The following is a 15,123-nucleotide window of genomic DNA, read 5'->3' on the forward strand; positions in this document are numbered from 1 at the left end:
ACAAATACTTCAAGGCATAATCGGGAGCAAAAAGTAAGTACAATGTTATTTAAAAACTTTAATTTAAATTATGATAGCTATAATTCACCGCTTCCGCATTAACAGAGATTGTGAAGTATCTAAGTAAATACATTTATTTCTTTGAATTTGGTATTTAGTACTTCTCATACTTTGTAAATTGGCCCACTGTGTGTCACAGTTTGCTGACCATTGAACTTTTCTGTTTCACGTTTCGCTCTTTTCGCCGAACGAAAGATAAACAATAGTCAGAGACAATTAAACTGTAAAACAACACCGAAAACACATCGTGTCACAACATTTCTGACACTTTAATTGCCACCAAAAGATGTGCAGGAGCTCGGCCAGGACGACATGATGCTGCACTGCGTCCAGCGAGTCAAGTGACAGCGACCACATAATTTGCGGCTCTCGCTTGACTTTAATTGCATTCGCCACTATTCGAGGAAACTTAATTCAAACAATTACAGGGTCAGGCGTGGGCGCAATCCACAAAGGACTCCTTGGGTGTCGTAGTTGGGGTAATGCATTCGCAGACGCCATAAAATGCAAATTCCTGCTGATCCTGTTTGGCGATGCCAATGCATGTGCTCGCTCCCCGCCATTTAGCCGCGTTAACTGGGCTTGCTGGATGCGGGATGGTAGATGCAGTCCTGTCCGCCAGGATGCCACGATGCCAGGATGCCCGACTGCCCTGTCATGTCTGCTGTGCGCCAATTTCCATGCCTTCCACGGGCGGCGTTCCTGGCGCGCTTTAGCACAAACCAATCTAAGGATGTTGTCGAGCCCCCAATCCCACTGCGCCGCCAAATGGGTGAGTGGACGAGGCTCTGTTCCAACCTGCTCCAGTGGCCCTAGCACAAATATTTGATTTGAATTTTCGTTTTCACTTTTCTATTTTCTCTCAACAGTTGTCTACACCGCAATAATACAGCCTAAAGAAATGGAATACAAATACCATTTCGATTCACATTTATAGAAAGGGATTTTATTTAAATAACTTATGATTTCTTTTCTTGAACTATGGTTAGTTAGTTGTTAAACGACTAAGTTTTTGTTTTTTTTTCTTCGCTGTGCATATTTTTAGCTCAGCTTAACGAAGCTTTGCGTCTATGTATATTGAAACTGGCTCGACATAATCCCCAACTATTTCAGCGCTGGCACTGCACCTTTGACCCCCATTTGCACATCCAGTGCACATGCCGCCCCCTGTGAGCAACTCATCAAAGTGCCATTACTTTTACCCCCAGCAAATCCGACAAGGGCAGTGGCGATGTTGTCACCAGTTGGGAGCTTGTAGCCTTAGATAAATATGCAAATGGACTGCATGCCAGTCAAACGGAGCCCTGTGCTCAGTTCTGTTAACGTTAAGTATACGACATGTTTTTGCGCATAAAGTGCGATTAGCCCGGCACTTCAAATTGAGACAAGCAATGAATGGTTTAGATTTCGTATCGAACGTATTCATAAATCAAAGGCAAATGTACGAAGCTCATTAGATGAGTTAGATGAGTTCAATGACCGACACACGCGTCCTGGACTAGAAAACTTTCGACTGTTTCCGTTTCACCCTTTTGTGGTGGATCCGGATCCGCCGCCCGAAAGTAGGCAACACAACACAATTTTTATCGGGCCAACGCACGTCAGGGTCCGGGGCCCATGTCACGCCCACTCCGCCCCTTTGCGGCGTTATATATGTCCCTCCATTTCTATATCTCTATTCGGTTTTTGTTTGCCCTGCCCTTGTGGCTTATTTATTTATTTTTTTAATTTACTTCTTCCGTGCGTTTGGCTTAGTTTAGTTTCGATTCGATCTTTGTAGGTAGAGGGCCATAATTCAAAATGAAAATAAATGTTGGCAAGGCACACATATATTTGAACGTTTTACATGTAGATTGCTTACGGCTGCATAAATTGTGTGACACAACTAAACTTTATACGTATTATTTGGTGCGAGGTAACCATATTTTCCAAACAGATTTTCTTGTGTCTGATTATACAGTTCTTGACATGGCCAAATTGCGATTTTCATTAAGATATCTTGTGGATAGCAGAGACAAACGTCGCTGGGAATATATTCACTGCCACAGCATTGAAGTGGCTTAAAGATGGATTACTATTTTTACTTATTTTAATCACTTTAATATTTATTCTAAACAAGCTTCCTAGCGATATATGTGTGCTTACCCAACTCATATTTAAGTTAACTGAAAGTTGTTATCTTGCTAAAAACTATTCCCATCACCATAAAAAGCAATCGTTTGAGCATCCTCTGACCCGACGCATTCCATTCCCGTGTTGTCCTGTCTCTCGCATTCTGAGTACGTGCTGCGTGTCCTGTCGTCCTTGAAGAGGCTCAACTTTAAGCAAGTCAAGCCGAAAAAATCTGCCAAATCACAGGCCATTTCAATTTAAATGTGCCCGAAATTGTCCACGCCACCACCTCGTCCATTATCCTTCTCCACTTTCACCCACTTAGCGGTTGGGGAGTCCTATGCCTAATGTGCTTCCTGTTGACGATGCCGAATCGTGAATTTTTGTTTGCTGCCCGTTTTCGTAAGCCCCATCCATGCCCACACTTACCCCTGACTTTGTCCAGTTGGCTTCGGGTGACATGTCAAACACGCAACTGGGGATTTCTCCAGTGTCTTTGGCAAATATTGATTATTATTATGGTTGGTCAGAGGACGCCGCGGATTTGGCCAGAAGCTTAGGAACTGGCCTTTGGGCCATTGACCTTGCTCCAAGACGAACCTCTGACATTCCGGCCCAAATGAGGCGGCAATTTTTCCACACTTTTCGACGTTTCCGGTGGGCGTTAATTTGTTGATAAATTGCCGCACAATGTTGCCCCTTTTAAAGGCTCTTGTTTCGGGCTAAGAAATCCTCTGCAAGAACTGTAAGTTTTTATGGCCGTATTAAATTTGTCACAATGATAATCGCGATAAGGAAGACAATTAATTTGGCTTGGCCACAAAAATTTGCGTTGACATGTTTAGGATTTGATGTGTAGATTAGGTTTATTTAAAGCACAATAGAAGAATAAGTATGGTTAGGTAAAGTACTTTCCGGCACAAACGACTGTTAATAAATTATTGAAGTATATCATTTAATTTAAAAATTACATGCTCAACATTTAAAAAAAAAAAACCTTTTCCAATCCTTTCTGGCCACTCATAAAAGGCAAAGTTATGCACTCGAATAAAAGTTTTCGTCTCAAAAAAATGGAACAAATATTTATTCATACATGTGCATTCACTTGCAAGCACTTAAAAGCGACCAGAGCAAAAATTCAGCGCATTCATTTTTTATGAAAATTGTTATATTGGTTTTTTGTTATTGTACTTTGGTTTGTTTTCTTTCGGTCGCAATGGATTTCGGTTTTGTAGATACGCCTCATAATTCTTTATCGGCGCGATTTATCAATTCCAATAAAAAAAAATGAAAATAATATGTGAACCATCGGGAGCCGATGAAAGGCAATTGCTGAGCGAGGAAACCTGCAGTAAAATGTTTCTTTTATGCAAAGTAAATGGACAAGTTGGCTTCATGGTCGAGAATACTGCCAAACGTGCCTGGTCGTAGTTGAATGCGCCAATTTTTGGCAAGAAAAACTAACTAAGATAAAAATACGAAATGTTGCATCAAGTACGGTTTGACTTACATATCATTCAAACTTTTTAAGCTGTCCAAGCTACAACCGAATTATTGCTTTAAATTTTGCAAGTAATTGGTCTTAAATTTACAATAATGAATAATGAAGCATCGAAAAGGAGGCGCCATAGGCGCACCGAATCACTCGAGGATGTGTTGTCAAATCTGCGCATTCGTAACAGAAAGGCCTGGTTCGATCATATAAAAAAGATAAGTTAGTGGAGAAAGACAAACTTGGGTTTTAATTAACTTTAATTTTGGTTATTAACATTATTCACACTATTAGGATCGCCGCATTTAAAACATTTGCTGGCCAAAAAATCGGATAAAAAATTAAAGAAAGCTTCGAAATCTTCAGATAAGGAAAAAAGAAATATGGAGAAAGTGGAACGTTCTTTAAAGAAAATGATGCAGCAGGAGTTACAAAAAAAATTGATTTCCATAAAGAATAGTTGGATTTCCTTAGGACAAGTCTTCTCACTACTTTTCGACCAAGGACCTATTGAGCAAATCGGCAGCCTGGTATTCATTTTAACTAAATCTCTGATGGCAGGCATCAAGAGTGTTTTCCGTCTAAAACCAAAATGGAAGATTTCGCCGAGCATTACAGCTACTGAACCTGCACTTTCTATTGGAAATCAGACGTATATATAGCGTTGTCTATGTATTTGTTTGTATTTTGTCGTAGCTTGCTATGTTTGTTAAACAAAGAATAAAATATTAATTAAAAAAAAACCTAAAATATTTAATATTTCAAGAAGCCAACACAAATCCAGAACACAGAACAGCGTGCAATGACGATTTTATAACTCCAAAGCAAAACAAACCGATTTCATATATCTTCTGCACTTAAAATTCAATCTTTTTCCACGATAGCTATAAATCCACCAAGTCATCATGTGCAACTGTCGCATTGAGAGCTTAGTGATTAAGTTTAATAAACCATGTGATGTTTGATCTATTCTGACTTTAATGGACACCGCTAATGCTCAGTTTTCATGGCATCATGTGGAAAACTCGAATGGCGAGGAAAGCCATAACAATCCCACCTCGCCACATTAAATGCAATCAACACAAATTTTCGGTGAATTTTCATGTGGGAGCGAGCCAGCGAAGCGCATTAAATAAACGCCACGAGACGAATCTCGTTTAGTTTAACGTCAACAGTTTTCCACCTAGCCTGGCCCAAACCCAAACCCACCACGTCCCCCTCCCCCACCACTGTTATCTTCAAAACAAGTTCACTGAAGGGGTTAAGAAAATCTGCTGCAGAATGTTCGTCTTTGTAGCTGGTCTGGCTTATCGCCGACAGCTCCAGTTTGTCTGGGCCAGCTCATGAGCTAAATTATTGAAATTTGACAAGTGAACAGGATGGTCAGCGGAGTGGAGCGGATGGAGGGCACTAACTGGTGGTCAAGTAGCCAGCTCGCCAATTTAGCCAATCCAATTAATTAGCTCTTGACAGGGCGACACTCGAGGTATGAAATTAAAGCCAAGCTATGTAGCAATTGTTACGCAATTTGTCAAATATCGATTATTGATTAAGGTTTCCCTAGCTTTCTATTATTAGCACCAGTGTTGGATGCCTTGCCTTGCTTGTAGGGTCTCTGTTATTACTGAACCCTAGGTCAAAGGTCAACAAGGCGAATAATTGATTAAGAGCTTGCGCCCAAGTGGGTAAAATTTTAAGTTTAATATTAGGTCCGTAAATGCTGCAAAGTGGCAATTTTCAGCTTATTATACAGCAACACATTTTGTAATATTGTTAAAAATTCTTCAAATCGGATATATAGGTTTCCCATTAAAGTGATAGTATTTTAATACGTATTTTAGGCTTTAATATAATCAAAAATCTATTCTTAAATTTCCTTCTCAATATTTAAGTTTCTTCTGTACCAATGCATGAATTTCCAATTTTTTCAACTCTACTATTTCAATTGCTTTACTGCGACCTAGAGATAGAAACTTACTGGCGACTGTGCTGGTTAAACACTCATAATGGCCAGCTTAGTGTCGGCTAAAGTCAAGTGGCAGTCCGGTCTGCTGATAGTCTAGGTTTCGCTGGGTGCGAGATGCCTCCTTGATTGGCCAAAAACTTTAAGCTGACAAATTATTCAAAACAATGTTGTTGGGGCCAAATTTGGCAGCCAAAGTGGCTAATGAAAGAGCTGCGCATTTTCAATTGTTTGGCTTTCAGGCATTTCGTATCTTTCAGCGCGAAATGAGTTGCCACTTTTTATGGCCAATGCCGTTTTATTGGAGCCCCGAAAACTATTCGGTGCAGTTAAAGCTAAAAGGAAATAACAGAAGCTGCCACTGCAAACTGAAACTGAAACGCAGACATGCCCCCATACATATGCAAATGCAGTTGTCTGTTCTCGGTTGGCTGGGATTGTTTGATTTGAACGTTGTTGAAGCCTTGTTGTTAAATTGAAACAGCAAACTCCGTTGGCCAAGACAGCCGTGTGCGGATTTTGTCGGTCAATTGGAGGAAAGCAATGATTTTTTAAACCAACAATTGGACTAAAAATAAAAAAGATATAGCAATAAAATATTTGCAAAAAAAGTGATTTTCCACAGGTTCTACCGAGACTTGAACTCGGATCGCTGGATTCAGAGTCCAAAGTGCTAACCATTACACCATAGAACCAGGTGAAAGTTCAACGAAAATTTGCACAGTTGAAATTAGTGATCTTACAAGAGAATGAAATAATTTTATACTACAAAATATATAGAAATTTAGTTTTATAATATATAGTTATAGTTATTTAATGTAGAAGTAATCTTAATATTATTTTTTACGAATTAGAAAACTCTTTTATTTATAGACATTTACATACATATTCTATATATGTAATGGTATGTTTTTATATCTTTGATGTGAGCAAAATGGCATATTTAAATAGATATATATATTTGAAAATCATAAATTTTCACTGCAAGCTCTGAAAAATAATGTTTCGTCTAGCAGTAATTGTAGTTCTCGCCTCCTAAATTTCCTTAGACTTCCCCTTTGTTTGGATTTTTTGCGGGGCGTGGCCAGGTCAATTATGTGCAGTTCACTTTCGTTTGTCTGGCGTTGCTTGTGATCCTGTCTTTGTGCTGGTGTCGCACAATTAAGCGAAGCTAATTAGCCAAACACTTGTAATGCTAACCCGACCGTTTCAGCCCCTCGCCACTCGAAGGACCCATTCCAAGCGACAGGACTTGTTGAAATGCCCGGACACGTTCATTGCTTTGCTTACCTCTTGCTTAAATGGACTTAAGCGTTATTTTTAAATAACCCCTCAATGTGCAATACTTATATGTATGTTTGTAGGGAAAGGCGCCTCCTTTTGGACGCCCATTCCACTACCACCGACGTTATTATCACATCATTTGCATGCGTTTAGTGGGGCCGGCAATGGAGGTAAATAAGTGGAGCTCTGTGCAGCTCAGGCGAACGTAATTCGATGCCAACTTTGACGATGACAATCTCATTAACGTGACATCGAAATCAGAGCTCGTCGGGGTTATGTTGTCATATAGTCGCTCATAAAATCCGAGGGACAGTTCAATGATAGATGCTCGCTTTATGCTCGTCTCTTGTCAGAATAAACGGCGATTGCCAATCGAATTACCATTGCAGGTTCAACTCTAGACACTACTGATTTCATTTTCTTTCTACTGCGATGGAAGGATTTCATATTTTACATACGTTTTACACGTCTGTCAAAGCTATGTCAAGTTTTCCGCAGGTTGCGAACTTGGCTAAGCAGTAAAGCTTGTAATAAGCTTGCACAGTCTGTTTAAAAAGTTAGCTGCCAACTGCAAAGATGAATCACATATATTTTAGTTTAATTTTAGTTTAAAAACTGTTTAAATTAAGCTTCTGAAACTAACAAAAAAAATTATGAGATATCTTTAATCTTATGTTATGGCTTAAATACGTTAAAGTAATGTTGAATTGCCTGCTAATACAGGCATTTTAGATTTTGTCATCTTGTGGCATAATAATTCAGTTATCAATCTTAGGAAGTGAGGTGACCCACAGGTGAGCGCCCCTCCTTGGAGGAGCCACGCGAATTGGCGGACACGCTCTGGTCGGCTGATAACAGAGAACAACCGAGTTTTTCGACTCATTTTTCCCATCGGCTCGCATAGGGGATGCTTTAAAAATAATTCGTAAGTATTATCGCCTAATGCGTTGGCTTGTTCTCGATAAGGCTGCACTCAAGATCAAACGTTTTAATACAATCTATATGGAATTACAAGCTGCGGGCAATCGAATGTATGTACATACATACGTACATTATAGAGAACTGCAAGTAGCGATTAGCTGGAAGAGATTCGAGTGTAGATAGTCGCACAACCAACCCATTGACATTTTAATCGGGGAGATCCTAGCTAACTGTGATTTATACGAACCGGGAGCTATACTATCTAATCGCTTACAGATAACCGTAAATTTCATGGGATAATCAGCGTTGTATTAAAACCGTGACCGAAGTTGAACCATTGGACGGGTGGAACTATTTCCACGGATGTGGCATAAATTTAAAAGGTAATTGCCGCCTTATATATATTATATAGTATTGGTGGCAGCAGTTTAATGGCCTTCCATTGGTCAAGTGTTCCGTGTTTATCAGATCATAAACTGTTTTCCAGCTTGTGTAGTTCGATAAGAGCTATAACAACACCCAAAATGCCACCCCAAAGGTAAAGAACCATTGGCAACAGTCAAAATCGATACGAGAATCTCCCTATTGTTTATATTGCCCTCATATTTGCTGACGCGTTCCCCCGATATCAGCCTTTATTAAACCCTTGAATAATTTACTAAATATTTGGTTAATTTCTGTGAATCACTGGGCTATTATAATCTGGCTATTCACGGCTTATGGTTCTGCATCTGCTGTTTTTCTTTTTATTAATTAATTTACTTATACTTATCTTTTTTACTTTCCCGGAATGTCAGGCTATCTGCGCGCCCCCACTAAAATAAAAGAGCTTGACTTGGCACATTTTCAGCAGTCTATATTTGGTTGAACACCTGTTTGGTTTGAAAATTTGTTTATAGCCAAGCCCATATTTGTGATAAGCTGCGTTGGCTAAAACTACAGTTCAAAGGGATCTCTAGGATTATCGCCACGAAAAGTATTTCAAAATGGTAGCACAGGTAACTAACTACTACATTTGTTTTAATTGTTAAAATCCAGACAGGCCCCCAAGTTCAAATGCCGTCTGAAGGTTATTGAATTCAGCGACGGGAATTTCATAACATTATTTTAATGCGTAATTGCTAATATTGGTTCGCTTAGCTGGGGTTATCAGTGGTGTCGCTACAAAAGGGTATTTATTTGAGGTAAACGCATTTCTATATATTTTCGGTACATATATAAAATATGTTATATTGCTAAGTCGTAGCTGCTAAGTTAGGAAAATAATCCCCTTAGTAATTAAACTAAATTACATATCCCTTAGACAATAACTAGCATATCTAGCATATCCTAATGCTAGTTTTCTCTGCTATTTTTAATGATCCCCTATGATATCGTGTTACTGATAAGATTTCCAGATTGGTGTTATTACATCCATTGTAAAATTCCCACCACGCCCCACTGATAAATTTTAATTGCCCGTTCGATGGGAAGAGATGAACTTGAAGAGAGAGGGAGAGGGAGCAAGCACGCCGATCGCATGCTGCTGATAAGAGGGTATCAGTACCAGGTAGCACCCATATCGACGCCGATGCCGACGCAGACGCGGGCAGAGCGATCGGAGGCCCCGCCGGCAGAGACTTCTCTATAGCATCCGATCCTGAACGGCGTTCAGTTCACGCTTTGCCTTCGCTGAATTCGGTCGTGTGTGTGCTGTCGGTTATCGAGCGAAAGAGTGGGAGTATAGAAAATAGACGGCAATCGATTTGCGTGGCCGAAGAACAAATATATATCGAGAACGCCGTAGAAACCAAAACTAGTTAATTATGTAAGTTTGCCAGCGAGAAATCTGTAGACGGTGGTAGGTCCACAGAACAATTGAAATTTATTTTGATTGGATAGTTGTTGCGACTTCCGGGCAACACGTGCGACCAGCGCTCGCATTGTCTAAATCTAATTTGTGGGTCAGTGCACTTTTTCGGCGGGTTCATTGTCATCATCGCCCGCTTTCGCACTGATTTCAATTCGCCGCACGAATTCCCAATTTCTTTTTCACCTTGCCATCAGCGATCGATCGAGCCTCTTTTACATCACGGTCGTTCGCTCGGCTTTTCGCTTCTCCCACTTTCAGCTCACTCTCTTTCATCTCGGTTCACCTCGCACTTTCGAAATGTCTTTCGTTTGGAGAGCGAAAAGCACCGAATGAGAATAGTTGTCAAATATTTTTAGATGCTGTGCCCCATTATCAGTTTTGTTTTTACCCCCCTTTTCTGTGCGTCGTGAAATATTCCGAGTACGTTTGGCTTTTCGGTCTGGGCAAGAGCACCCAGCATTTCCACCCCGATCTTTCTTATCGACAGGCCGGTTTTTATAGTTCCCTACACGTATCGCGTTAGATTCCCGTTCAGCTCACTTTGGATCACAAGAACAAATGGCAAACAACATTCTAGCACTATGAGAAGATGATAAATAAAGCGGGCTTTCCGTTTTGGTAGTAGTAGTTCTCTTCATTAGATTTCAAAAGTAGCTTGGCTTGTAGATCGCTAGACTACGAGTGTAGAATGGTAGCAAAATCTACTGACTCATTTTCATGCCCCGAATGCGTGCGCCACTTTAAGTACTTTGAATTATTATCAGCAGCAGACTGCTATTTATTTGCCAGTGATTTATGATTTTCAAACAAACTATGCTAATGTCTTAGGTACCTCCCATATTTGCCAAAAAAAAAAAAGTGTGGAAGACGCACTTCCATTAACCTGATAATGCTTTGCCCTCGGGCCTTTCCGTTTGAATCAATTCAAAACTTACAGCACAATTTAGGTGTCAATCATCTGCGATGTCTATGCCAATCAATCTGAAATCGGTAAAATCATCGCAAAATTCCAGTTTATCTAATAATTATACTTTTCCCTCTTGTTGACGGTAATTTATTTGCTGACCCTTTGGACTCAGCTGACTATTATGTCAGCTGTTGGGTTCTTTCATTCTTGATTTCCTCGTACCCCAGCACTTATTTCGGGTCTTATCAATGCTTAGTTGACCAGAATTTATTGATTAATAAAGAACTGAAAGTAAAACAAGCAGGCATTATTGTAGATATCAAGAATTACGATTCTTGGCCTTTGCACCGCGAAAATAAAACTCATTCAAAGAACTTACCATTGTCGAATAGCCACAACTTCTGATATAACGAATTTGATAAGCGGCTGCGCCTGATAAGTTATTATAGCATAAAATGCGGAATAGTTGGTAATTGTGATAAACCCACCGTGTTATTTTCTACGGCAGACTCATTCAACATATCTCCTCCTGCTTTTCGGCTTTTCCTACAAATATTTTTCCACCTTGACATTGGTTGTTACCACCTTATAATCAGGTGCTAAGTTATACGCGTACGATAAGAAACCCCTTTTCACGGAAGCCTTGACACAGGCCAACTGGAGTGTGAGTCTTATCTTGGATGGCCAAAAGAGCAAATATTCGGACGCACTTTAGTCATAGATCGTATGATTCTATTCGACAAGGGAATTTCCATAATTTTTGATTAACTATCGTGATGATTTCAAATTGCTCTTCAGCGAATTTGAAAAGGATAATGTTTGAATACAATAAGTAATCGTAGTTCAACCTTAATTACTTATCTTATGGATAACACTTTCAATCAAAGTATCATAATTGATTTCAAATCCGCACTTACAGACTTGCACCATGTCCGCGATAGACGCGCTCTACAATCGTCCTGGGCCCAACCGCCTGCGGCAGGCGGATGCCTATCGCACCACCAACCGCCAGGACGCCGTCAAGATTCGGATGGCCAAGGATGGAATCGGCGCAGAGGAGCCCATCTCGGTGCCCGGCCTGCTGAAGCGTACGGTCAACAATTACGGCGACTATCCTGCGCTGCGCACCAAGAACGGCAAGAACGGATATCACACTGTCACCTACAAGTGAGTACCGCTAATCGAATTGCTGGCCGATTGCCAATTTGCGCGCGATTCACTTAACGCTAACCGAATTATTTCACCTGCCATCACCCGCAGACAATATGAGCAGAAGGTGCACCAGGTGGCCAAGGCGTTCGTCAAGCTCGGTCTGGAGGAGCACCACTCGGTGGGTGTGCTGGCCTTCAACTGCGCCGAGTGGTTCTACTCGGCCATGGGCGCCATTCACGCACGAGGCATCATCGCCGGAATCTACACCACCAATTCCGCCGATGCAGTGCAGCACGTCCTGGAGAGCTCACATGCCCAGATCGTGGTCGTCGACGATGCCAAGCAAATGGACAAGATCCACGCCATCCGCGACAAGCTGCCCAAGCTCAAGGCCGCCATTCAGATCCAGGAGCCCTATTCCCCCTACTTGAAGAAGGAGGATGGCTACTACAGGGTGAGTTAAGACCTTCAAAAGTCTAAAATATATCTAATTTGTAACTCATCATACTCAGTGGTCGGAGATCGAGTCGATGAACGTGAGCGACGTGGAGGATCAGTACAAGACCCGTCTGGAGAATGTGGCGATCAACGAGTGCTGCTGCCTGGTCTACACCTCCGGAACGGTGGGCATGCCCAAGGGCGTGATGCTCTCCCACGACAACATCACCTTCGATGTGCGCGGCATCGTCAAGGCCATGGACCGGGTGGTGGTGGGGGCGGAATCGATCGTCTCCTACCTGCCACTTTCGCACGTGGCCGCCCAGACCGTGGACATTTACACCTGCGCCTTTGTGGCGGGCTGCATCTGGTTCGCCGACAAGGATGCGCTGAAGGGAACGCTGGTGAAGTCGCTGCAGGATGCGCGACCCACGCGATTCATGGGCGTGCCGCGTGTGTACGAGAAGTTCCAGGAGCGAATGGTGGCCGTGGCCAGCTCCAGCGGCAGCCTGAAGAAGATGCTCGCCAGCTGGGCCAAGGGCATCACGCTGAAGCACTACATGGTGAGTCAAGGGTAAGTATTCCCCCGATGAGGCCTCTTCTTTAAATACTTCAACTCCGACTTTGTGTGCGCATAAATTATGTAAAAAGGATGCACAGTTAAAGTGGCTGCAACGACAGAATTCCACTCGCAACTCCCATTCCTGCATTTTTCATAGTTCACCCAGCTTTTCGGCCAGCTTCCTGGCCAAGGAGCTAAGAGCACACCAGTCATTGGGTGCATAGAACAGAACTGGAGCCATTAATCATTATATTGAGAATAGCGCTTTTTAAAAGGATAAGAAAAATCTAAAAAACAAATTGGTTTAGCTGGTTTAGTTTAGTGTGCTCGAAAAAATTGTTAGTTCTTGGCAACATTTTTTTCTGTGTACATGTGTGCCGAGTTTCGGTGTCCTCTAAATTATGCAAGCCAAGCGGGCCGACAGCGCTTCTTAAAGCGAAAATCACTGACAACAACATTACTCATACGTCACGTGGAACACGCCGGCAGCTCCCACTGCTGTAGCTGCTCCTGCTGCTGGTATGTACCAGTAAATAGAAAATGCAGGAGGAACAGGACCACGACTAGGAGCAGAGCCAGGACACGCCATGCGGGCACGTCCTCTTAAGTAAAAGCGGGTGAATGTGGAGTAAAATGGAGAAGTGCAGAACTAAGGGGGAGATTCGTTTAAGTGCAGATACTTTTGCAGAGACTGGAGCATTGAGAAACCCATCAGGCGGTCCAAAATCGAGCGAAAATTAAAAGTAATTGAGGGAAATTTAAAACGAAAGCTTTGACAATTTTTCAGACTATTAATAACTAATAGAATTTGTTGCTGACAGAAAATAGTTAGCTGAATTTGAACGACTAATTGGTATCATGCTATTTCAGGTGCATTTTGCCCACTTTCATATTGCACAATCAGCTTGTAATCCTTTGTTTATTGATGTGCGACTAATTCGCAAACACCAACCCATCCCATTGCACATACCCACAATACCTCCCCCCAACCTTCAACAAAACTCATCAGGCAACAAAGCTAATTAAACTTTTCGCCCACAACTTCTCGCAGCAAGAGCTCCGGGGGATTCCGGTACAAGATTGCCAAGTCGCTCATCATGTCCAAGGTGAAGCAGGCCCTGGGCTTCGATCGCGTCCTGACCCTTGCCAGTGCGGCAGCTCCCATGTCGCCGGAGACGAAGAAGTACTTCCTCAGTCTGGACCTGAAGATTGTCGATGCCTTCGGCATGTCGGAGACGGCCGGTTGCCACACCATCTGCCTTCCAGATTCCGTGGGTCTGAACACAATTGGCAAGACTCTGCCCGGCTGCGAGTCCAAGTTCATCAACAAGGACGCCAACGGTCACGGCGAGCTGTGCATCCGAGGACGTCACGTTTTCATGGGCTACATCGACAACAAGGAGAAGACCGAGGAGTCGCTGGATGACGACTGCTGGCTGCATTCCGGTGATTTGGGATTTGTGGATGACAAGGGATATGTTTCCCTGACGGGACGTTCCAAGGAGATCATCATCACCGCCGGCGGCGAGAACATTCCGCCTGTGCACATCGAGAACACGATCAAGAAGGAGCTGGATGCCATATCCAATGCCTTTTTGGTGGGCGAGCAGCGCAAATACCTCACTGTTCTGATCACTCTAAAGGTGAGTCCTCAATCTCATCTAATTGGTTGCCAAGCATCTAAGTGTTTCCGATTTCCAGACCGAAGTGGACAAGGAATCCGGTGAGCCTTTGGACGAGCTGAGCCACGAGTCCTCCGTGTGGGTGAAGTCGCTGGGAGTGGAGCACAAGACCGTATCGGATATCCTGGCCGCAGGTCCCTGCCCCAAGGTGTGGAAGTCCATCGAGGATGCCATCAAGCGGGCAAACAAGCAGTCCATTTCCAATGCCCAGAAGGTGCAGAAGTTCACCATTCTGCAGCACGACTTCTCCATTCCCACCGGCGAACTGGGACCCACCCTGAAGGTTAAGCGCAATGTTGTGTCCAAGATGTATGCCGATGAGATCGAGAAACTATATGCCTAGATTTCTATCTGCAAGATCGAAATCGATGATAGCCGCGGAACTTGAGCTTTAATGTGAATTTGAATTTACCGGACTTCCAAGCCAATTGAGTGCCACTTTTAATTTGATTTAGGCTGATGATGTTAACTGTTGGATATTAAACTTAGAACAACTATGGCCCTATGCCTATGTAGACACTAGCTTGCCAACGATTAGGTCCAGAGATCTTTTAATTAGTACCTAAGTTTTATTTTTTATATGCTATTTGGTTGTACCAACTGAACAAACGAAAATTGTTTATTGTCTGAAGAGCAACAATAAATTTGTAACTAGATTTTTAACTGCCAATTCGGTTGTGATTCCTTCACTTGCTTGT

At 42.3% G+C, this 15,123-nt stretch overlaps 2 protein-coding genes and 1 non-coding gene across 3 annotated transcripts; 2 read left to right on the plus strand and 1 right to left on the minus strand.

The window, feature by feature from the left end:
* The first annotated feature begins 3,711 nt into the window (after nucleotides 1–3,711).
* Nucleotides 3,712–4,378, plus strand: LOC117148880. The gene is given in 3 exon segments (XM_033316570.1): nucleotides 3,712–3,886; nucleotides 3,959–4,233; nucleotides 4,236–4,378. Coding segments are annotated over 3 exon segments (447 nt in total). The 5' UTR covers nucleotides 3,712–3,768; the 3' UTR covers nucleotides 4,290–4,378.
* A 1,872-nt stretch (nucleotides 4,379–6,250) lies between these two features.
* On the minus strand, nucleotides 6,251–6,322 carry Trnaq-cug. Its single transcript has one exon. It is a non-coding gene; the product is annotated as a tRNA-Gln (tRNA).
* A 3,167-nt stretch (nucleotides 6,323–9,489) lies between these two features.
* On the plus strand, nucleotides 9,490–15,095 carry LOC117148501 (very long-chain-fatty-acid--CoA ligase bubblegum). Its single transcript, XM_033315906.1, has 6 exons — nucleotides 9,490–9,639; nucleotides 11,511–11,758; nucleotides 11,852–12,197; nucleotides 12,256–12,755; nucleotides 13,795–14,386; nucleotides 14,445–15,095. The coding sequence occupies exons 2-6, from the start codon at nucleotides 11,520–11,522 to the stop codon at nucleotides 14,766–14,768; spliced, it is 2,001 nt and encodes a 666-aa protein (XP_033171797.1). The 5' UTR covers nucleotides 9,490–9,639; nucleotides 11,511–11,519; the 3' UTR covers nucleotides 14,769–15,095.
* The last annotated feature ends 28 nt before the right edge of the window (nucleotides 15,096–15,123 follow it).

Source organism: Drosophila mauritiana, chromosome 2L (assembly GCF_004382145.1).
Source record: "Drosophila mauritiana strain mau12 chromosome 2L, ASM438214v1, whole genome shotgun sequence".
NCBI lineage: Eukaryota > Metazoa > Arthropoda > Insecta > Diptera > Drosophilidae > Drosophila > Drosophila mauritiana.